The 25,056-nt window shown below is 46.2% G+C and overlaps 1 protein-coding gene and 1 long non-coding RNA gene across 5 annotated transcripts in view; one reads left to right on the forward strand and one right to left on the reverse strand.

Moving 5' to 3' along the window:
* The window catches only part of LOC138520848 (uncharacterized), a 253,068-nt gene that overhangs the window by 122,072 nt on the left and 105,940 nt on the right, over positions 1-25,056 (forward strand). The gene's annotated exons all lie outside the window — the stretch shown is intronic.
* Positions 1-25,056, reverse strand: part of LOC138520847 (complement receptor type 2-like) — a 309,555-nt gene that overhangs the window by 95,270 nt on the left and 189,229 nt on the right. For all 4 annotated transcript variants that reach the window (XM_069633222.1, XM_069633219.1, XM_069633221.1 and 1 more), the window contains exon 15: positions 23,293-23,472. In XM_069633222.1, the coding sequence (XP_069489323.1) occupies positions 23,293-23,472 (180 nt within the window). The remainder of the gene's footprint in view (positions 1-23,292; positions 23,473-25,056) is intronic.

Raw genomic sequence — 25,056 nt, forward strand, 5'->3', positions numbered from 1 at the left:
GATTATTTCGTGTGTAAGGAGCTGGACCATAGGAAAGGGGATCTTGCTTGCAAGGGCTTACCAAGCAAGCCAAAGTGAATGTTGGATTCATGGCAGAGACCATCATTAGTGTGGGCCCTCTTAGAGGAGGACTTCCCACTAGGCCAAGGAGTGGGCGAATGTGGATTGGTTACACTGAGTGGGAAGGGTACCGGGTCTCCAGAAGAGATCACAGTTCCCAATAATACTCAACTATTTATTTATTTAATTGTGATTTGGTTTACATTAAACCTTACACAAGTGTAGAAAATTAAAAGAATACAATGTTCAATATAAAACATACAAAAGAATAAATACATTCAATTCACAAATGAAACATGCAAACTACAATAGTGTCACTTAAGGAGAATGAAATCTAAGAATATAATTAATTCATACAGATGAAAAGAAATATGAACCCCCCAAGTGATCTAAAACATCAAATAAGAATTGACATAGTGAGAGCATCAAAGAAATATCTTCCCCCCAACATAAGCCTAGACCAGAAGAATTATTTTGTGATAGTGATTCCATGTTTACTCTATGTTTAAAGAATCTGTCTCTCTTGGATGCTAGAGCCGGGGAAAATAAATGACCCAATGTTTCAGGGTTTCAATAGAATCTGAACCAAGGCAGAACCGACAATCTGTCGTTGTTACAGATGAGGCAGAATGTCCTCCCCAGTGGATGGTCTGTTCCTTAGTGGGAAGCTGATTAAGCTTAAAGCGCACATAAGAGCACATTTATGGGACAGGGGAAATGTGACAAATACATGGAAAAATGCTCCCTTTTTCTCAGAAATTTGCATATTCCATATATGTGCGATGTGAACGAATAGAATCGAGGGTACAAATTCAATCATACCAAAAAAGTTAAAGTTTTGTTCCCCCTGGGCCATTAAGTAATTCTTCCTCATTTGACCCTATTGAATCAAGCAAGTCTTTCATTGTTCCCACGGAATTGTTAATGGAAGAGATTAGCTTTTCCTTCATAAGAGTATTTAGCTCAACATAAAGTGAGTTTTTTGCAGGTCTGAGAAATTGTGAATAGTTGAGCAGTTGTCTCCATTGGTGTCTAACTTTAAGTGAGGTAAGAGTCCACTCATGCTGGATTACCGAATTCGGAATGGCCATTGCAAGAGACAACACTTCTTTCCACAGCTGTGCCTGCATCTTATTCAAAAAGTCCCCCAAATCCAGAAGCGAGAGATCCAAACCATACCAAAGCACAGGTTCAATTTTCATTAAATAGTATTGCAGGGCGGGCAACATCGAGACGCTAGAGACTTTGTGAAGTAAACGTTTCATATGTGCAATTAAGGGAGGGATCTAGTCCCTCAGTGAGTGTTGCCACATACTAAAAGAAGTTGAATTTGTAAGATTGTGACCTAAATATCTGATCAACGAAACTAGCTCAATCAGTTCATCTCCCAAAGTCCACTTCATCATTTTGGGCTTTTTTTGTTTAGAAAAAACAATGATCTTTGACTTTGACCGAGTGTCCTTAAGATTGTGTTTCACAGCAAATTGCATAAAGATGTCCAATTTGCAATGAAGGTCGATTGGGGTAAGGTCAAAAAGAATAAGATCATACACAAATGCGAGCCAATGTACTCTAAGAGTACGCAGCCTGCCAGGCAGGATAAATGTCACACCTACACCACAAACTCTCAATGTCACTCAGATATATATATTGAAGAGAGTGGGGGCCAGAGTGCACCCTTGTTTGACTCTCAATAGAGTTGGAATAGGTCTAGAGAGGGCACAATTGCTGGTTAGACAAATTCTGATTGTGGTGCTTTTATGGAGTAGGGCAATGAGTTGAACCATATTCAGAGGAACTCCAAACTTGATCAATTTGGCCCAAAGAATTTCACGCAATACACAGTCGAAGGCTGCGTACATGTCCAAAGATGCCATATAGACGGGCCCCATACTGTGGTTTTTCACATTATGTAAAAGATCCACCATAACAATAGCATTAAGGGCGGTGACCATACTTTGCCAAAAGCCTACTTGATACCTAGACAAGATAGGTGACTAAGCTACAAAAAAGTTAAGGTCTCTAAGAAGTAATAATAAATATTTGGCATTTATATAGCGCTACAAACCCACAGGTATCTGAGCGCTGCTTATTATTACCCACGGTGTGTGGTGCTCATTTATCGACCTCGGGAGGATGAAAGGCTGAGTTTGGCCCCGCCGGGATTCGAACCTGCGTTAGCAGGCTCTGCACAGATGTCAAAGCGAGCGCTCTACTCGCTGTGCCACTTGACCAGCTAAGTAGAATGGAAAAGACCTTACTGCCAGAATCAGTTAACGCGATTGGCCTAAAGTTGTCTGGTGCTGTGGGATCGGCCTTTTTATATACACTGGAATAACAATGGATTGAGGCCATAACTGGGGAATTGAGTGAGTTGAACTTTTGTGATCAAATAGTACCTTAAAATAAGACATCCAGAGTTGGGAAGCCTCTTTGATAACACAAGGTGGAATCCGGTCAAGGCCAGGGGATAGAGGGTTTCAATCTTTTAATTGCCCACTCAATGTCCTCAGTATTCCATGGGTACTGACCAAATATGGACCAACCCAAGATAGGATCATAAAGATCAATCTTGGGTCCCTGCTGGAAAAACGTGGCCGTAACAAAGTCGATCCACCTATCCTCAGCAATTGGACATTCATTCTCAAAGGGCCTTACTCCTAAAGTATTATTAATGATGCCCCAGAACTGTCTGGCGTTTGCATGAGTGATATGATAGAACATAGTCTGACTATCCTTAGTGTGAAGTTCAATTTTGCGTGATTTGACTAAGTTTCTATGCCGTTGATAGAGTAATATTTTGGCCTTGAGACAATCAGTCATGCCTAAACCATTTGAGGCCAGATGTTTCAAAGAAATTCTAAGTGCCCATTTTGATTTAGCGATCAAAGGATCGAAGTGATATATAAGATGTTTCTTTGAGTAGACTTTTTGAGTATCAATGATACGTTTCATGCAAACGCCAACAATCCTGGAGACATCATAAAGCAAGTCTGCATTAGTAGTGGAAGAGGCCTTGCCCACAGCCCATGGCATCAGTTACTTCAAACATAGAACATATGAACTTATGACAGAGCTTATTATCCCATCGGAGTCTCCTACCTCCTCCCTCCAAGGTGATAAAGGTTGCAGGTAGGAAAGAGTTGTGTGCACTATGTGGTAGATCAACCGAAAATACCAAAGCCAGATGGTCTCCTACGCTAAAGTCAACTAATTTACATGACCCTGAGGATAGTTTAACCCTGGTGGACATATATATGAAATCAATCTGACAGTGCTGGGAATCCCTATGCCATGTATAGATAGGAAGCTCATCTGAGGGTAGATAACGCAGCAGAAATAGTTCCCAACTAGTCATAAATAAATCCCAGTCACTACCTCTCGAACAGCTTTTATGTGAGGAGCCGAAGACGGCATTGGTCGAATTGAGCACACTGCCCTCAAAGCAGTTGGAGTTGAAATCACCCCCCACTATAATCGAGTGGGTGAGCCCCTCAACAAGCCAACCTTAAAACAATTGGGATAATGTTGAATGTAAAGATTTAATGGACTGTCTAGCAAGGTTCCAATAGATGTTAACCAGAAGTAGCTTAATCTTGGAACAGCTGGTTGAAATAGCAACTGCCAAGAGGGAATAATCAGAATAGATCAATTCTGATCTGAGTTGAAGAGAATTATCGATTGCAATGATTAAACCCCCACTAGGCCTGCCCTGGTCTGCTGAACCGCCAAGCTAGAGTAGTTATGGTATTCCTGCAGATCACATTGACTGGTCAACATGCTCTCCTGTAACATGAGAATATTACAATCCCTCAAACTGGGAGAGGTACAAAAGGAATGATAAAAGTTCCCCAGCCACACACATTCCATGATAAAGCCTTAATCAGGTGAGGGTTAGGGTTGAGTTGGTGCTCGACGGAGCCCCATCAGTGATTTGAGTGCCAACTCAACCCAGGACCAGTCTTGTTGATTGACATTAGGAGTCTAAGTACATAAAGCGGAATTGCCATTCGAAGTAACCGCAAGGCTAGGAACGCTGTCCTGAGGTGGTATAGACAGAAATGCCTTTGCATCTTCTTCCGATTCGATCTAGGAAATATTTAAACCCAAGGAAAGCAAATCTTTCCTTTGTTCCGACACTATGGTGGAAACAATTTCAGAGTGAAAATAAGAGAACACACGGTTATTGTTTATCAAAAGTTGGGAAATCAAGTCTATGTCATCCGAATTAAGGGCTCTCAAAAGGGGAATCTGTTGAAAGATCCCCCAAAATCCTGGTGCGATTCATCCTTGTTTGTTCATATGGTTGATGTTACTGTCCCATCCCAGCAAGGTATGGTCCGGTGAATCTGTTTTTTGCATGTCCACTCCAAAATTGGATTCAACAATTGCAACCCCTTGATTAGTGTGAGCCGTGTGGTTCAAAGATTGGGGATCCCCAATCTGGGTCTTAGATGATGACATAACAATGGGTTGACCCAAGACTTGAGTCCCACTTGCTTGAGTTGTAATTTTTAGCACCAGACTGGAATCATTTGGAAGCTCAAGGATGTCATTTTCGCTTGATGACCCCTGGGAAAATTTAGGATTATCTGGGTGTCAAGATTGCGAGGCTTGGTAGGTGCAGTCAGGATATTACCTGTTCCTGAAATTGTTAAGGGGCATGGATCATACCAATTTCCACAGTCTTTAATACTCAGTGGTTTGCTTCGTGAGTCCTGCCAATACCTTCCTGAATTTTGACCAAACCATCGCCAGCAGCATTCGATTCATTGGCAAAGTTATTGTGTGAACCCGAATTAATGATACTGTCATTGGCAGGCAGCTATTCTTAGAATATGTGTATATCAATGGACGCAAAACTCTGGCAGTCAGAGACACTGCGGCTAGGATCCCTGCTGTCAGCCGGAAGTGGGTACAGCTAGGCCAGTATATTGATGGGTCTGATTGTAGCGTCAGTGGGTTTGAAAGAAAGAGTAAGTGCCCCTTGGCAATAGTAGAGTTCACCTGGTGAGGTGAAATGACGCTGCGCTGTGTATCGGTGAAAGACTCCATCCCTGTCCCATGTTTGTTGGTTAAGGACCTTCCTGGCCCCAGATAGTGGCAGCAGCTACCAGATCTAGGGCCAAAGAGGTCGCCAGATTGAGGGTTCTCAGTGCCTTAGGGCCTATGGTGCTTCCAAAAGGCTTGTTGGAGGGACCGGCATGGCCGGTAGATCCTGGTCCAGTTCCACAGACTTCTAAGTTGCCTACTCCTATGGGAGAGGGGCCAGTAGCCACTGAGGACCCTACTTTGGTAGCAGGGGACTCAGTGACTTCAGAGTTGCCTGGTGCAGTGCAGAAACCTGAGGTGGAGGACAATGTGAGCTCAGGTCTGAAGGGCCTGCCCAAGCGGAATGAGTTTACATCAGCTGGGGGCCCAGATCAGACTGACTTCTTCAAAGCCCAGAGAGAATGTCCCACTCTGGCGGCCTGCAGAAGCAGGCGGAGGAGGAGGCTAAGGGCGAGGTCCCTGAACTGTTCAAATTGTACTGGCAGGAGGGACTCCTGTAGAGTGAGAAAAAAGACTCAGAGGACAAGGGCACCAGAAGGTTGGTGATTCCCCAATGCCACAGAAGGTTCCTTTTGGATTTGCCTCACTAAATTCCTTTAGCGGATCACTTGGAAGTGACTAAGACATTGGACTGGTTGTCTGTGCACTTTTACTGGTTGCAGTTCGGCATAAAAGTTAAGGAATTTGTTCAGTCCTTCCCGACTTGTCAGGCTTCTGGCAAGTCAGGTGGTGCCACAAAGGTTCCCTTAATTCCACTAACCGTGGTTGGGGGGCCTTTCGAGAATAGGCATGGACATTGAGGGTCCTTTGGATCCCCAAACCAGCTCAGGGAACAGCTACATGTTGGTGGTGGTAGACCACGCCACAAGATACTCTGAGGCTGTCCCTCTGAGGAGCATCAAAGCCCCGTGATTGTGAAGGCTCTGATTGGGATATTCTCCCATGTTGGTTTCCCAATGAAGTCATTTCGGACAGGGGAAAAAACTTCATATCAGCGTTTATGAAGGCTATCTGGCCAGAGTGTATTACCTACCGTTTCTCTACATCCTTCCATCCACAAATGAATGGGCTTGTTAAGCTGTTCAACAAGACCTTGTAGGCATGATAGGTGGCTTGGAAGAGCAGATGAGGAGAAAATTGGATATTCTCCTGCCATGACTTCTGTTTGCCTACAGGGAGGTGCCACAGAACAGAGAGGGTTTAGCCCCTTTGAGCTTCTGTTTGGACACCCTGTACAAGGTCCCCTCAGTCTAGTGAGAGAGGGATGGGAGGGCAACCCCTCATCCCCCACACAAGATGTGGTGGACTATGTACTTGGCCTCTGTTCTAGAATGACAAAGTACATGGAACAGTCAACCAAGAATCTAAAGGCCAGTCAGGAGCTGAAGAAGCACTCGCCTGACCAGAAGGCCACAGTGACAGTTTATTCTCTAGGCAGTGGGTGTGGAGTATAGAACCTGTCAATTCCAGTGCCCTTCCGGACAAGTGTACTGGTCTTACTGGCTCTCATTGACATGAAAGGACCTAAGCAGATGTGTAGGGTCTTTCACATCAACCGGCTAAAACCCAATTGTAGGTGGGATGACTTAGTGATGGCGTTAGTGACAGATGGAGAGAATGAGGAGACTGGTCCCCTGCCAGACCTCTTACACACTGAAGCCACAGATGTTTCATTTGAAGGTGTCAACCTTGCAACAGACTTGTCAGAACAGCAACTGTTGCTGTTTACTGGAAATGTTTGCCGGTCTATTTTCACTGACCATTTTTGCTGACTCCAGGTCCCGTAGATTGGTGCACTCATGATGTCGACACTGGAGACAGTAAGCCGATGGAGAGCAGGATTCACCAGCTGTCCATCCGATAAGGTCAGGGACACGATCAAGGAGGAAGTTTCCAGGATGTTGTATGTAGGAGTGATAGAGCCATCCCACAGCCCCTTGGCTAACCCATTGGTACTCGTCCCTGAAAAGACCAGTGGTGGGAAGACTGAAGTCTGCTTTTGTGTGGACTACAGGGGACTCAATTCTGTCGTGAAGACAGATGCCCACAATCATTCCTTGGGCAGATGAGCTTGTTGACAAGCTTGGTGCTGCCAGGTTCATATGTACCTTTGACCTCACAGAAGGGTACAAGCTTGACAGACAGAGCAAGAGAGAGGTCAGCATTTTCCACCCCAGAAGGAAATTATCAGTTCACTGTGATGCCCTTCGGATTGAAGAATGCCACTGCCACATTTTAGAGGATGGTTAACAAGGTTTTGTCTGGACTGGAAAACTTCAGTGTTGCCTATTTAGACAGCATTGCTGTGTTCAGCCACACCTATCCTACCTGAACTAAGTGCTTCAGGTGCTGCAGAACGCAGGTCTGACTATCAAGGCCACGAAATGCGAGATAGAGCAGGGCACAGTGACTTACCTAGGCCACCTGCTCTGTGGAAGTAAGAAACAAGCTCTCTAAGCAAAGGTACAGGCTTTGAAGCACTGGGACATCCCCACCACACAGACGCAGGTGAGAGAATTTCTAGGTCTCACCAGGTACGACCTTCAAGGGATTGGGACCATTGCCGTGCCTCTGAATGATGTAACTTCCAAGAAAATGCCAAAGAAGTTACTTGGACATCCGCCTGTTAAACCTCCTTTCAGGATTTAGAGGATGCAGGACCCCAGTTCTGTAAGTGCCAGACTATAGCTCGGAAGTTCATCATCCAGACAGATAGTGTTTTTGCAGCAGAACTCTCAAGGGGTAGAGCAACCTGTCATCTACATTAGCAGGCAATTGACAAAAAGGGAAAGGAACTTGGCCATTATTGAAAAAGAGGCTTATACAGCCATGTGGGCAGTAAAGAAGCTGAAACCCTACATCTTTAGGTCGCACTTTACTATCCAAACAGACCAGCAGCCTCTTAGATGGTAAAATGGCCATGCAGGGGAGAACCCTAAGCTTTAGTGTTGGGCCATATCCGTACAGGGATTAGATATGGACATCCAGCACAAGCCAGGCTCACAGCATGGAAATGCAGATGGCCTCAGCCGGTACTTTTGCCTAGATGACGAACCAGACCCTCAGTAGGGTGGTGGTTCATATGTTGAGGCTGGGGTACATGTGAGGAATTCGACCATCTGCACGGTGTGTGCGCGCTCACCTGGGCTTTTTTGAAATTTGTAATTAAATGGCATGATGGTACATCAACCTCAGGAAAATGTGTGTGGCTAATTCACACACATTTTCCTATGCTCACACCATGACAAACGCATAGAACTGTGTACTGTGGGCGGACACAGCCTACAAGCACAGTCCGCCCTGTCATATTTAGTTGGAATGTGACAGCCAGGAGTACACTATGTCCTCTCCAGGAACAGAGAGGACCAAGCTTCCCCTATCATGGCCAGCCTGATCAACTAACAAAGGCTGCATGGATCTGCCCTGCTCTTTTGTTCAGCCCTGCAGCTGATGGCAGCAATTAACATACCAGTGGTGTCAAACAAGGCTGCCCTCTAGCAGCAAGTATATTTAACTTGTTTATATCAGACATCAAAGACGTCTTTAACGGATTACACACGTTCCCACCCAAAATTCACGGTTCTCACGTTATCTAGTTTACGCGGATGACATCATTCTGCTAGACTCAACACCTATAGGTCTACAACGTAAACTTACTGCCGTGGAAAAATATCTAACAGATAATGGCCTGAATATCAACAAGGAGAAATGTGAAAGCATCGTCTTTGAAAAACTGCAAGGCTCGAACACTAACAGGCAGAAATTCAAATGGTACCTGGACAAAGAACCGATCAGGCGTGTGCAAAACACCACCTATCTAGGAATGCGAATAAGTGCGAGCATAAACGACGCACCATGGGTGGAGTCAGTAAAGAGAAAATGCCGACAACTGGCATGCCAGGCGTCCCTAATCAACAAAAAATTTAGAACATTTTCCCTAAAACCAACGATAAACTTTTTTCAGAAAAAGGTGGTGCCTTCTCTGATCTATGGTGGTGAAAATGCATTTGGCTGCGGGAATGAAGTATGGAACTCGTTCGAAAACATCTTTTGGTCCAAAGTTCTACACCTCCCTAAGGGCACCTCCAAGGCCTGCGTAAGGTATGAGCTTGGGTACATCTCTATGCAAGCGAGGGTTGCCTGGAACCTATTAAGTCTCTTTAGGAAATCGAAATTAATGAATCTGACGCCCCAAATTGCAATTCTTCACAAACTAGAGACCGAGAAAGCTCCTACAATCCTGTACCAATGGAACGAGTTATGCCACAAGGTTCTTAACTCATACGACATCACGATACAAATGCTGCTTGAAAATCCTGATGCCGCCAAATTGAAGTTGTGGAGAACCGACTGGATCAACACCTGTAATCTAAGAGCAACATCAAGGACAATGCAAGAAGCCCCTGAAGAGGCGAGAGCTTACGGCTGCACTCCGGCATACCTGCCTTGCTTCCCGGACCAGTGGTTGAGATCCCTATACTTGCAGTTTAGGATTAATGTCCTGCCGACTAAGGAGCGACTCTGTTTTTGGTCCCAGTCATCTGACTCGGACCTTATTTGTCGCTTCTGTAAAACCTCAAACAAAACGCTCAAACATCTGACGATGACATGTTCCGGATTAGAGCAAGAAAGAAACAGCATCTTTGGCACAGTTACAAAGAACTTTCAGTTTCTATCCCGGGACGATTGGTGGAAAGCCCTGTTTGATGGGTCAAACAGACCTCTGCTATATGCTTTGGTCTCCTTTCTTCAGGCCGTAAGGATCATTTACATGCCATTTCGGCCGATCAGATGGACAGGACGGCTTGATTTTTGACCCGCTGTCGTATGTGGTGACTAAAAATACGTAATAAGATCCAAAGAGATGTGGGTTTGTTGTTTGTTTCATGTTTTGATGAATTCTGTATATTTTTAAAGGTTTGAATAAAACCAAATAAAAAAAAAATAATAATAATAATTAAGATACCAATTAGAGGGTATTTCCAACGGGCCCACATGGAACCTGGCAGCAGATGTTAACAAAGGAGACAGGCAACCCAACCACCTTTCATATATACTGTGTCAACCTGAAGCCAGCTCTTGCCCTCAGTATCAATGACAGTGAGCTGTCATGTCTGGGACTGCGTGTTTACAGTAGGCCACCCCTGTAGGGGGAACCCATCATTTTCTGAGCTAGTCGAGTTCCTGGAGCTGCAACCAACTGCAACACTGACCGTTGTCAAGCCGCAGTTGCTTAAAGACATCCTAGATGTATCAAAAAGTGCTTCAGAACCGGTGATCAGCACAGAGACAATTACTGACCCCGAGCCTCAGTGTAGGCCAGCCGGCAGCCGTTCATCCAGCTTTGCTCGCCGAACTGTCTTGCCGCCTGATACCCGCAGGTGACTCCCATCTTGAACTGTGTCCCAGAAGCCTGCAAAAAGCCCTGAAGCCAACTCGCCCTGTCAAGCACCAAGAACACCTACAGCACAAGGTGCATTGTGGTCCTGTCCCCGTGGTCCTTCCCAGAAGGCCCCTAGAGAAATATTAAGACGCATTGTTCCCTATGTGCTGATGCCAAGAAACCATAAACTGTTGTGGCATTAGCCACACCGACTACCCTCCTGTCAGTATCCAGAGTGCATTCCTTTTCCTTCTTTGAAACTGTCTGTCCTCTGCATTCCTCTACCAGGTCGGTTGTATTTCGTAGTGTTGCTAGAACTGTCTGTTGTGAAATAAATATAGTAGATATTTTTGATACACCCTTGCTGGACAGTCCCTTTTATCATTTTGTAATAATTGTATTTTCACTGTGTTGCAACTAACCAACGATCCACGACCTTGCAGAGATAAGCCTGCCGTTCTGTCCACGTTACCAAAATTGGACAAGGAGGTTTATAATTTGCTTGTGTTTCTAATATGTTCAGATCCCTTCTGGTGTACTAGATGTGTGGGGCTGATTGATGGTTTAGAAAGCGATATTCACCCCTGGAGCACTGGTGCCCCAGAATTTGATTTGTCACATCCACAAAAGTCCAATGTCCCAAGTTGCAATGTAGTATGCAGTGTGGTAGATCAGAATCAGGAGACGGACAGGGTGGCATGTTGAATGAATGTTTCCTTATTATACCACAAGAACTAAGCTGTCCCAAATCCTAAGATTCTCTGCCTACCCTGCAAAGGATAACATAAAAGGGTGCTTGTCCAGGTGTCCTAAAAAGCAAGAGAAGTCATCTGTCCAGAATCCTATGCAAACTTGAGCCTCCCACTACAAAAGTAAAACATAAATACAACACAGGTACAAGTAGGGCCCTTGCCTAAGCAGAAGAACAGTGCCTGGTTTCTGCCCCCCACCGTTGTGTCTTTTCATCAAAGGGGGCTCCTTGGCCAGATGCACAGTTCAACCCAGGACACTGGATGTCCTTTCAGTCTTTAACCCCTTGTGTCTGTTGCCAGTCGCTGGTTTGTCTCTCTTTCCTCTGGTCTACCAGGGTTTAGCTCAGTCTCTTGCCTCTTCCACACTTGGAGATCCCGGACTCATATCCCCACTCTGGGTGTTCTCATTGTCTTCGCTCCACCTGGGGACTTCCTGCCTTTGGATCTCGTTCATCTCTCCCAGTCTTAGTGCCTTGTTTCTTTCACCCCGCCTTGATGTCTCGCTTCTTTCACCTCGCCTTGGAGTCTAACTTCTCTGAACCCACCTTAGGGTCTCATTTCTATCACCTCACCTACGGTCACGCTTCTTTCACAGAGCCATGGGGTCTTGATTCTCTATCCACACCTTGCGGTCTGGTTTGTCTCACCCCCTGCTTATGGTTTCGCTTTTCCCACACAGTCTTGGGGTCTCATTTCTCTCACCCCACCTTGGGGTCTTGATGGGCCTTGCCGCCCTCCTCCTGGTTCCCCCGAAGGCACTGTGCACCTCTGGTTTCGGACCGTGCTCCTGGGGGGAGAGTCGGTGAGTTTGACTGACGGAGTGCCGCTTCTTTGGCTCGTCTGAGGTGTTCTGCATCAGGTGTGGTTTACCCTTTCTTCCTGCTGGCTTCTGGTGGGACTTTAGTAGCATTTTCTCGGTACCCCGGTTGTCTGGTTTCCTCACAGTAGTCATTCCTCTACACTATTCTGGGCTGGGCACTTCCGACCCCCTGGCCTGCCGATGCTCAACATTCTGCGGAATCAGGCATGGGTGGGTCTGCCACACTTGGCGTACGCTCTCTTCCCTGCCACAGCTCCCAGGAGGAGGTTCCTGGACATCTTCAACTCTGCAGATTTCTCTTCCTTTTCCGTTCTAATTTGTCTTCATCTCCTACTCTGCTAGGATCTGGGACTATCCACAGTTTTTCATCGCAGGCGAGGCCGGTGAATATAGAGGGTCAGAAACCATGCCAGCCATTTACACAGGAAGTTTCAATCTCCCATGAGGCCAATATAAATATTGGGATATGGGAAGATAACAGGGGATTTTCTGTCCTCTAAGGGGGCAGGGGTCTTCCCCACTGGGATCCCGCTTGCCCTGTCCCCTCCCCCCTGGGGTGCTAAGCTTAGTGACTTCACCTCCCTAGTCCCAAAGCGGGGTGGGCTCCTCCTTGGGGAGAGGAGATGAATTCCCTGAATTCAACACAGCATTTTGATATGTCATTGGAGAGCCCACAACTGCAATCAGTTGACCCGCTTCAGGATAATTTGGTCTCAACTCACCCTCCTCATCCCACCTTTTAGTTCACCATCCCCATATCAGCCAGGCAATGTGCCATGACGCAAGTCTGGTTTTCATGTCAGTAATCACTAATTCACTGACATAGTCATAACACACAGTGGGCCTCATTACACAGTAGGTGGTAAACGATGGTGCTATTAGCACCATGGTTGCCGCCGGTACCATACCGGTACCACCATGGAGGAAAGGGGAATTACCACCCCATTCCAAGGTTGGTGGGGCGGTAATTCCCCCGTTCTCCATGGCCCTTCCCCATTTTTGCCCCATAGGGCATAATGGGAATGGAGAAGGAGCTAATTACGGTACTGCAAATTGCGGTACTGTGTTAGGGAGAATTCTCTGTTTAGGCTGAATTTCCTAACCTAGTGAGTCCCCCAGCAGCTTTGCTGGATTTCTGGAGTTTGTTTTTTTCCATCCTGCCAAGAGTGAGACTCTTTTTCTCCCACTCTTGGACATGAATGTGGTTAATTCCTGTGAATGTCAATGTGTTCTATTGGCTATGGGGTCTTTTACTCCATAGGGCCTCATGTGTTTTGCTATGTGTGTTACACCGCACCCTCCGTGCCGTAACACTAGGATGTCCTAGAGGATCCCCACCATAGATTCCATACCCTGGGACTGACTACTGTCTCCCAGGGCATGAAAAGTCACCAATGGCTTTACTAGACCTAAACTTACTAACAGAACTAGTACAAACCATCCTATTGTGGACGTACCGGTAGGGGTAATTTGATTAACCCTTGGTCTGTTATTCGAGGGGGCACTGTCCCGTCCCCACCTCGTCGAGTTTTGGCTGGTGGCAGTGGAAACTACTTTGTATATTCGACCCCGAATATATTCCTATGGGATTCTTCCCATTGTTGGAGGCTAATACTTTTTCCCGTTAGTCTCTAGCATACCGCCGGTTTATTTGTCTTAAATAAATCTACCGGTCAGTATATTCTGCCAGAACCTGGTTTTTAAAATGGCGTCTGTGTTCACCTCTGTAACTCCGAACCAAAGGTTGAGCCCTTTGTTCCACTTCTGCACAGAAGCCCTCCAAAGTGGTGCCATTCTGTCTGGGTACCACCGGGGGTGAGGGAGGGGGTTTAGGCACCCTGGACTGAGTTGCCTCTGGTGTGATTGGCCCAAGTGGTGAGCCACCCCGCTCACCACTTGGCGTGTTTTGGTTGACAGCTAGGCTGAATGAATGGGGGTTTGCTGCATAAAAGCAGGGCTTTTGGGACTGGATCTTCAGAAGTCGCCACAGGACCTAAGAATCCGACGAGGGTAAAGCTGAGCCGACCTGCAACGACGACACCTCTGGTGGAGCCCTGCTGAACCGACTCACCACTTCCCAACGACAGAGGAGATCTCCCTGCTGGAGAGTCATCTCCCCCTGACTGGTGGGAACAACCAGTCCCTTTGCTTTTTCTTTGTTTCTAGGGCGTAGTGGTCGAATTGCCCATGCTGAGCACCCCGGCAACCGGATAGCCACTAGCCCATACCGCAACCAAAAGGTGGTGCCTTGTGACGGAGCACTCCGCGGCTGGTCTCTTCCCTGGTGGTGCAACGATCTTCAACTTTCCTTCGACGACGAGATCATCTCATCTCTTGGCAAAGCCCCGACTTGCATCCACCACCAGGAACAACTGCCCCCGCCGGAGCTGTCTCTTCACTTACAAGGTACTGTGTCCGCCTGGCTTCCCTTGTGACGGTTAGCGTGAGGTGTCTTAAATCCTAACCTTTCCATTGGGTCGCCTCCAGACCTTCTTAACATTTTGTTCTAAATTGGTCCAACCTTTCTGTGACAATTTGCTACAATGACTCGAAGTGCATTTCCACTGTGATACTTTTTGGGACATATCGCCTTGCCTCTCTCCGAGTGGGCCTGGCCTCTGAACTTTGTGATCCATAGTAGACCCTGCCTTGCGGGCCTTGCATTTGCTTCGTAAAAGTGTTGGTACCGAGTTGGTTTCATACCCTGCCTTTACTCTCCCGTTCTAACGAATATTAGAGTGCCATCTAGGTTAAAGCATTCACCTCTGTCTGCAAATAAGTGGTGCTGTTGAACCTAGACTTGTCGAAATATTGTTAGGGGATTGATATACTTATAGTAATTGTAATTGAAGTTGTTTGCCGTATTAGTGCCAGTGTGTTTTCATAGATGTGTCCTTAAAATAAATAATTATATGATCTTTACACCCAAGCTCTGTTCCGTGTCTGCTTGTTCTACGGTGTAAATTGCCCTATCTTGTATACTCCACATACGGCCTAACTTTTCTTGAGAGAAGTCTGACTGCTCAGCCACAGCTACCAAGTGAATCTGGGTGATACAGACGGCTACCAAGTGGGTTTACTGCCAAACACCTGTAGACCTAAATCTTTTGCAGTGGTCCCAGAGGGAACTGCACATGTTTCTGCTTAACACTGGTGTACAGCAGAGGGATTTGTATCGAGTATACAGTTTAGAGTGCTTTTTAACACTTTAGGATAAATAACCACAAAGCTTAGCACTAAAAAAGCAACTTTCAAAAACATGTCTACTATAGAAGTTTACAGCCAAGAGTTCTTGTCAGGCGAAAATACGTTTGAGAGCTCTCTGTAGACAAAATAATCTTTCTGTAAGAGGCAAGAAAGTAGAACTGATAGCGAGATTGCTGGAAAACAAAAGTCTGGGTACTGGTTCAGAGGAACCAACTTCTCCAGCAAATGTAGAAAACAGTGATGGTATTGATCTGAATCAAAGTCTTGATAATGAGTCAGAAGAGGAAAGTGAACCTAATGAAGTTAGCCACTCTGAGCCTCTGTCTGCCTTACCTACTGTACCTACGGGGTCCATACCAGGTCCCACATGTAACCCTGCTTATTTTGAACTTGAAAAAATGAAGCTCGAATTAGAGTACAAACGTTTTTTAGCCCAATCTGAAAGAAACCAAGAGCTAGAGTTCAGACGAATGAATGCCCAAGCTGAGCAGAAGCAAGCTGAGTTAAGACTCAGAGAAATAGAACTAAATCATGAGTTGGAAATGAAAAAGTTGTCTGTGGAAAATGCTTCTCTCTCCTCTGGTTCCTCTAGAAGTTCCAGTTCCAAAAGACCCCGGATGCCTAAGGAATTAGTAGGTATGTATGAACCTAGATTGGATGTGTTGGATTGGTTGAAAATGTTTGAATATAATCATGGGCTCCAGGACATCACAGGGAATTAGTTACTTCCCTGGTTGTTCTCTAGGCTTCCCCCTGTTGCAACTGATGTGATAATGGAGTTGGGGGAGGTGGATAAGAAGGATTACGAAAGTGTGAAACTAGCTTTGATAGCTAGGTTTGGGAAGACCCCTTCGCAGTATCTTAAGAGGTTTAGAACCCTCAAAAAGCATGATGGTACCCCTTGGGCTACCTGGGTGAGTGAAGGGTTGAAAAACTTAGAGGGATGGATTAAGGGTTACAAAGTGAACAGTCATGAGGGTATGAAGAATCTTTTTATGTTGGAGTCTATTTATGATGCCTGTTCTCCTGAGCTCAGACAGCACTTGGCTGATTCGAAGGAATTGGATTCCAGGAAGCTAGCTAAGGCTGCTGACTTGTGGGTTGCCAACAGGGCTACTCATAAGGATTCTGGGGCAACTCAGAAAAAGGATGAGGGAAGACAGCCTAAAAAAGACTCAAAAGAGAATTCTAATAACTCAAATTCCAAAGAGGGCCCCAAACAAAACCATAAGGGTAAGCCACAAGGAAAACCACAGCAGAATGGTGTACCTTCTGGTGCCAAACCAGAGGGAGGCCAGAACAAGCCACCATTCCAGAAAGAGTTCGGTAAATGCTTTGTTTGTGGCTCGACTGACCATGTGAAAGGAGATCCCAGATGCAAGGGTAAACCTTCAGGGGTCCAGCTTGTCTCCTTAGCCTTTTCTCCAGAGGAAGAAGTCCAAATGGCAAGTGGAAACTTTCTACTGCTGGCTGATGAACCCACTGGAGTCTCAGCCAGTGTTTCTTTAGTGTCTCTGGGTTTGTGGGAACAACAGAATTTAGATGTCTATAATTCTATCCCAGATAATACTAAAGAGTATTATAAGGACAGTGTCCAGGTGAATGGTCAGGAGACTCCTGCCATTAGGGACACTGGGGCCAGCATAACTGTGGTGGATAAATCTTTTTTTCAGGCCGAGGATGTTGCTAAGGCACCCAAACGCCTCACCAAGTTAGCTGGAGGGCCTGTGCAGATGCTTCCCCAATTACCGGTTCTCATCCAGTGTAACGACATGACTGTAAAGATACCTGTCAGCATACAGAGTGAGGTACCAGGACGAGTTCTGTTGGGTAACGATTTAAAAACTCTCGGAGTTGTGTCTCATACCCCCAGACCTCCTAGTAAACGGTTACAGGAGCTAACCAGACCTGCAAGGGAGAGAACCATGAGAGGTACTCCCCAGGAGATGATGAAGAAAGATATCACTCCTGCTCCACTGGAATTGTCAGCTGCTGTCTCAAAGAAATCAGAAGCGAAAGGGAAACCTAAAACTTCTATAACGAAACCAGCAGCCCGCCTTTCAGTGCAGCCAACAAGGACTTCCCCTCGGTTGTCCAAAGTTACACCCGTAACTCCCCCTCCAGCTGAGGCTGAGAGGGTGGTACAACCCTGTGTGGTAGAATTAGACTCTGAAGAAGAGCTAATGGAAGGCCAGGAACTCATTGGAGATCTGGATCCTGTTGACCACCCTGAGCTGCAGTCGTTACTGGCAGAAGGTGGACCCAACAGGGCAGACTTCAGTAAAGGACAGAGGGAATGTCCAACTCTGGAAGGTCTTCGCCACCAGGCAGAAGCCCAGGCTGAAGGGCAAGAGCCTGGGAAATACAGGTTGCACTGGGAAGATGGCCTCTTCTACAGTGAAGCGACCGAGTCTGCACCTGGAGACTACAAACGACTTGTAGTACCCCAAGAGAACAGACAACAGTTCTTGCAGTTAGCCCACGAGATTCCTTTGGCTGGTCACTTGAGTTTCAAGAAGACTAAGGAAAGGCTCTCTCTCTACTTTTATTGGCCGAAGATGGGGGCCGAAGTAGAAAAACACTGCAGGAGCTGCCACACCTGCCAGACCTCTGGTAAGGTTGGCTCCAAGAATGTGGCACCTTTAGTGCCTCTCCCAGTTGTGGGAGTCCCATTTGAGAGAGTAGGGATTGACATTGTTGGTCCCCTTGATCGTCCAACCTCCTCAGGCAACAGGTTTATACTTGTTTTAGTAGACCATGCTACTAGGTATCCTGAGGCAATTCCAATGAGGACTGTTACAGCTCCGGCTGTGGCTAAGGCCCTCCTTGGTATTTTTACCAGGGTCGGGTTTCCTAAGGAAGTAATCTCTGACAGGGGGGTCAAACTTTATGTCCCACTACATGAAAGCCATGTAGAAAACCTGTGGGGTTACTTACAAGTTCTCAACAGCTTATCACCCACAAACCAATGGGTTGGTAGAAAGGTTCAACCGAACCATGAAGAGCATGATAGGTGCTTTAGAAGAACCCCTTAAACGAAAGTGGGACCTTCTACTGCCATGCCTTCTCTTTGCTTATAGAGAAGTCCCTCAGGAGGGAGTAGGTTATTCTCCCTTTGAGCTTCTCTATGGTCATCCCGTCAGAGGTCCATTGGCCCTGATTAAGGAGGGGTTGGAGAGTGCTCCTTCTTCCAAGCCAGTCAGGGTGACTGACTACGTGATAGGTCTCTGAAGGAGAATGTCGCACATGATGACGGAAGCAAGTGATAACTTGAAAGCTGGACAAGCATTGGTCAAGCACTGGCATGATCAAAAGGCTAACATGGTTGAGTTCACTCAAGACCAGCTAGTTCTTGTTATGATCCCAACAAGGCAGAGAGCCTTGCAAGACAAATGGATGGGACCCTTCAGAGTTGTGGGTAAACTCGGAGAGGTCAACTATCTGGTGGACTTGGGCAATCCCAAGGAGACTCCGACAGTCTTCCACACCAACAGACTCAAAGCGTATGTCTCGAGACCGGATGTAGGGGCGTTGCTTCTAGCATCATCAGAGGAAGAAGAAGAGAGTGAAACTCTTCCTGATCTCCTCAGAGGCTTACGTTTAGACGAAAAATTGAAGGAGTGAATCTCTCTTTAAATCTGACACCTGAGGAACAAGAAGAGTGCAAATCTATGTTGAATCAGTTTGCCTCTCTGTTCTCACTTTCACCAGGCTTGACCCCTTGGAGCCAGCATGACATACTCACTGGTGACTGTCTGCCAGTCAAAAGCAGAGGATACAGAATATCAGAAAATGTACGAACCCATATCAAAGGTGAGGTCAGCAAGATGCTTGATCTCGGGGTAATAGAGCCCTCTACTAGTCCATGGTCTAGCCCAGTTGTATTAGTACCAAAGGCAGGATCTAAAGAACTTAGATTCTGCGTGGATTATAGAGCTCTTAATGCAGTCACCAAGAGTGATGACCACCCTTTGCCAAGAACAGATGAGTTGGTGGATAAACTTGGTTTAGCCAAGTTCCTCAGCACATTTGACGTCAGGCTATTGGCAAATAGCCCTGACAGACCATGCCAAGGAGAAAACTGCATTTTCTACCCCCGTTGGCTTATACCAGTTTAAGGTGATGCCGTTCGGATTGAAAAATGCACCTGCTACATTTCAACGGATGGTAAACCAGGTTTTGAATGGGATGGAGGACTTCTGCATGGCATACTTGGATGACAGAGCAGTGTTCAGCAATTCCTGGGAAGAACATGTAACCCACCTAAGAGATGTTTTGCAGGCTCTTGGACAAGCCAATTTGACCATAAAGGCGAGTAAATGCCAAATTGGACAGAGTAAGGTAGTCTATCTTGGACATGAGGTAGGAGGTGGAGAAATACGGCCTTTGCTCAGTAAGATTGAAGATGTGCAAAATTGGACGACACCTACTACTCAGACACAAGTGAGAGCCTTCTTAGGTCTCACTGGGTATTACAGGAATTTCATTGAGAACTATGGGACCATAGCTTCTCCTCTGAATGTCATCTCCTCTCCAAAATTTCCTAAAAAGGTTATATGGAACGAGGAGTGCAATCAGGCTTTTGAAAACCTGAAAAAGGCTCTTTGCCAAGCCCCAGTACTCAGAGCTCCTGATTACCACCAAACTTTCATTGTGCAGACAGATGCTTCAAATCTAGGAAAAGGTGCCGTACTCAGTCAACTGGATGGGAAAGGTAGGGAGCATCCCGTTTGCTTCATCAGCCGCAAGCTGAAGGATCATGAAACAAGGTGGGCAACAATCGAAAGAGAATGCTTTGCTATCGTGTGGGCTCTGAAGAAGTTTAGGCCATACTTGTATGGTTCTACTTTTGTCATTCAGACTGACCACCAACCCTTGAGATGGTTAATGCAAATGAAAGGGGAAAACCCGAAACTACTGAGATGGTCAATCTGCCTGCAAGGGTTTGATTTCACCATTGAGCACAGGTCAGGGTGTCACCACCAAAATGCTGATGGTCTCTCTAGGATGTATGTCATCGACTAGAGGTATGAGATTCATCCAGGAGTGGATTAAATCCTCCTGTCCCTTAGTCTGGGGGGGGGGGGCGAGTGGTAGGGAGAATTCTCTGTTTAGGCTGAATTTCCTAACCTAGTGAGTCCCACAGCAGCTTTGCTGGATTTCTGGAGTTTGTTTTTTTCCATCCTGCCAAGAGTGAGACTCTTTTCTCCCACTCTTGGACATGAATGTGGTTAATTCCTGTGAATGTCAATGTGTTCTGGGGCTATGGGGTCTTTTACTCCATAGGGCCTCATGTGTTTTGCTATGTGTGTTACACCGTACCCTCCGTGCCGTAACACTAGGGTGTCCTAGAGGATCCCCACCATAGACTCCATACCCTGGGACTGACTACTGTCCCAAGTCACCAATGGCTTTACTAGACCTAAATTTACGAACAGAACTAGTACAAACCATCCTATTGTGGACGTACCGGTAGGGGTAATTCGATTACCCCTGAGTCTGTTATTCGAGGGGGCACTGTCCCGTCCCCCCTCGTCGAGTTTTGGCTGGTGGCAGTGGAAACTACTTTGTATATTCGACCCCGAATATATTCCTATGGGATTCTTCCCATTGTTGGAGGCTAATACTTTTTCCCGTTAGTCTCTAACATACCTCCGGTTTATTTGTATTAAATAAATCTACCGGTCGGTATATTCTGCCAGAACTTGGTTTTTAAAATGGCGTCTGTGTTCACCTCTGTAACTCCGAACCAAAGGTTGAGCCCTTTGTTCCACTTTTGGCGGGCTTCTGCACAGAAGCCCTCCAAAGTGGTGCCATTCTGTCTGGGTACCACCGGGGGTGTGGGAGGGGGTTTAGGCACCCTGGACTGAGTTGCCTTGCCAACTCAAGTCGCACTCTGGTGTGATTGGCCCAAGTGGTGAGCCACCCCGCTCACCACTTAGCGTGTTTTGATTGACAGCTGGCTGAATGAATGGGGGTTTGCTGCATAAAAGCAGGGCTTTTGGAACTGGATCTTCAGAAGTCGCCACAGGACGTAAGAATCCGACGAGGGTAAAGCTGAGCCGACCTGCAACGACGACACCTCCGGTGGAGCCCTGCTGAACCGACTCACCACTTCCCAAAGACAGAGGAGATCTCCCTGCTGGAGAGTCTTCTCCCCCTGACTGGTGGGGACAACCAGTCCCTTTGCTTTTTCTTCGTTTCTAGGGCGTAGTGGTCGAATTGCCCGTGCTGAGCACCCCGGCAACCGGATAGCCACTAGCCCATACCGTGACCAAAAGGTGGTGCCTTGTGACGGAGCACTCCGCGGCTGGTCTCTTCCCTGGTGGTGCAACGATCTTCAACTTTCCTTCGACGACGAGATCATCTCATCTCTTGGCAAAGCCCCGACTTGCATCCACCACCAGGAACAACTGCCCCCGCCGGAGCTGTCTCTTCACTTACAAGGTACTGTGTCTGCCTGGCTTCCCTTGTGACGGTTATCGTGAGGTGTCTTAAATCCTTACCTTTCCTTTGGGTCGCCTCCAGACCTTCTTAACTTTTTGTTCTAAACTGGTCCAACCTTTCTGTGACAATTTGCTACAACGACTCGAAGTGCATTTCCACTGTGATACTTTTTGGGACATATCGCCTTGCCTCTCTCCGAGTGGGCCTGGCCTCTGAACTTTGTGATCCACAGTAGACCCTGCCTTGCGGGCCTTGCATTTGCTTCGTAAAAGTGTTGGTACCGAGTTGGTTTCATACCCTGCCTTTTCTCTCCCGTTCTAACGAATATTAGAGTGCCATCTAGGTTAAAGCATTCACCTCTGTCTGCAAATAAGTGGTGCCGTTGAACCTAGACTTGTCGAAATATCGTTAGGGGATTGATATACTTATAGTAATTGTAATTGAAGTTGTTTGCCATATTAGTGCCAGTGTGTTTTCATAGATGTGTCCTTAAAATAAATAATTATAAATCTTTACACCCAAGCTCTGTTCCGTTTCTGCTTGTTCTACAGTGTAAATTGCCCTATCTTGTATACACCACATACGGCCTAACTTTTCTTGAGAGAAGTCTGACTGCTCAGCCACAGCTACCAAGTGAATCTGTGTGGTACAGACGGCTACCAAGTGGGTTTACTGCCAAACACCTGTAGGCCTAAATCTTTTGCAGTGGTCCCAGAGGGAACTGCACAGGTTTCTGCTTAACGTACCGTAATTAGCACAAAGGTCAGTTTGCGGGTCCCAACTTTAAGGCCTGGTCTACACCAGCCGTTAAGGTCGGGTCCCGCAAAGGGACCTCGTAGTAAGGCGGTAAGGGTTAACGTCACCGGTACCCTTACCGGTGACCGTTAATCCTTACCGCCTTCCGTGTAATGAGGCTCAGTATTTCAAAGCCAATACATTATTAACTATTACTATTATATAACTATTAAAAATATTGTTACAATACCATTCACCTCTGTCAAAGCAATTGTTGCTGTCCTGAAATGTAATGTACAGTTTATTATGTAATGTTATTGTTTTACCGTGTAATCTACATGTTGATCATGTGATTTGAGGCCATGACAACGGCAGTTATGCAGTTTACAAATAACATAAATAAACTCCACATATTGCCACTAGGCCCAGAAGCATAACATTCACAACTTCTCACATTTGTACTTGGAAGGAATTTTCAACATGATCATATGTGTTTAAATGAAAACTATTACAAAATCATAAACTAAAGAGATTCCTCTTTTTTTTTTTTTACAGTTTAATTGAAAACAAAATGCCTGCGGCTGTTTGTACCAGACCAGCAGTGCAGAGTGATAAAAGAGAACAGACAGTTCTCCCGGTTATTTTGTACGTTCTTCTGGAACTAGTCGAACAAAGTTCGAATCCCGGCTTTCCCACTTCACAAAATGTGTTGACCTCCAAGAATTCATTTAATCTCCTTGTGCCTCAGTTCTCTTTAGTAACAAGCAGTGTAGCTCTGGAACAACGTTAAACACCAGTTTTAAGTGTTCTCTAATTAAAAAGGTACATTTACTTACTCTCACAAGTGGGCAAGGGGGGCTTCCAAGTGCTGTCCGCCTGGCAGTGGACTGTTCTGGCGCCTTTCAGCTTGAAACTCGTATTGCACTCAAAGGTCACGCTGCTGCCATATTTGTAAGGAGGTTTGGAATTAGAGGTCACGTTTCCATTCGGTTCATGCGGGGTGACACACCTGACATCTACACAGAAAAACAATGTGAAAAGTGGCGTATGACAAGGCAGTCGAGCGAACGGTACTACATGTGCATACTAGTAACTGGTGCATACCATTGGCAGCTGGTACATATGTAAGTTAGTGTGAGCGAACATTTCATCCCTACCTTCATTTGCCATTAGAAATAAGTCGTGTTTGATAAACATCTTTTCTATGGGTTGTACACTAATTCACCTTTTCACAATTGGCCTCGGGAGAATTGACCTCGGGAGAAATGACCTCTGGAGAAATTACCTAATTTAGAAGGCCAATTAGGACATATATGCGGGGGAAACCCCCCACACCCCCCCACCCAATCCAAACCCCCCCACAATCCCCCACCCAATCCCCTTATATTATTTATAATCCAAAACCAACCCAATACATATATAAAATAACTAAAATAATATAAAGGTCAATTGTGCAGAAGGTCAATTAGGACCACTATAATTAGGTCAATTGTGCAAACGGTCAATTGTAAAAGGTCAATTTGGGCAATACCTTTCTATGTGTGTTTGCCAATGTGTAAATATGCAAATGGTATTGCAAATCCAAAACAATATTGAGGTCAGGCGCCAGAGAACTAGACAGTCTGCTCTGCCCCAAGGAGGTTCTAGAGCAGGGTCTCCAACCTTTGGCTCGCCAGATGTGTGTGGACTACATGTCCCATCAGCCCTACTAAGCACAGTCAATGGTTAGGATCCAGGGAGGTATGGCCCAAAACATCTGGAGAGCCACATGTTGCAGACCGCTGCTCTCGAGGAAGATTCTAGTCACACAGCTGAACTTTCTTCCATATGTGTTCATGTCTTCATTCTGCATTCATGAATTATTCCGTTCTAGCGCTCCGCATTGCAAAAAGAAACAGTTCCTTCAAAACGCATGGTTGGGAAGAGGAGGGCTGGGGGGTGTTCAAAGCAAAGTCCAAAATGGGATGCAGAAGGAAGAAGGACAAGTAGGTGCAAAGGGGCGGGGGCCGGGGGGGCATGGGACATCACCAGCAAAGCCCGAAGGCCACATTCCAACAACTAAGTGGTGGGTGAGAGAGGAAGGATGGGTGGGTAAAAGGATGGTGGTGGGGGGGGGGGGGGTAAATGGAACGTTCAGAGCAGGATCCATAGGCTGCATTTTAGTTTATTTATTTTTTCATTTATTGCAGCGGACAAAACCCTCTGGTATATAGGTGCTAGTTACATTGAGGGAACCAAAAAGGAGGGGGAGGTGGTGGGGGAAATGTATTAGGAAGAGTGATAAGTCTTAGGAGGAGCAGAGTCAGTTGAAAAGCCAGGTCTTTAGGTTTCTCCGGAAGGTCCAGTAGGCCGGTTATTTGCTGAGTGCTGGAGCGAGATTTTTCAAAGTTTGGCGGTCCACGACCCCCCACCGAGAGGCGACTGAAGTTGGGGATCTTGAGGAAGTGAGAGTTTGCAGCTCTAAGAGGTCGGGTGCGGGAGTATTTCTGCATGCAGCGTAAGAAGTAGGTCAGGGCTGTGTTGGGGAGACATCGGTGGACCAGAGACAGTGTTGGGGATTTAATCCTTTCTCGGATGGGCAGCCAGTGTGCATCCCTCCT

Source organism: Ambystoma mexicanum, chromosome 13 (genome assembly GCF_040938575.1).
Source record: "Ambystoma mexicanum isolate Mex_15411 chromosome 13, UKY_AmexF1_1, whole genome shotgun sequence".
Taxonomy (NCBI): Eukaryota; Metazoa; Chordata; class Amphibia; order Caudata; family Ambystomatidae; genus Ambystoma; species Ambystoma mexicanum.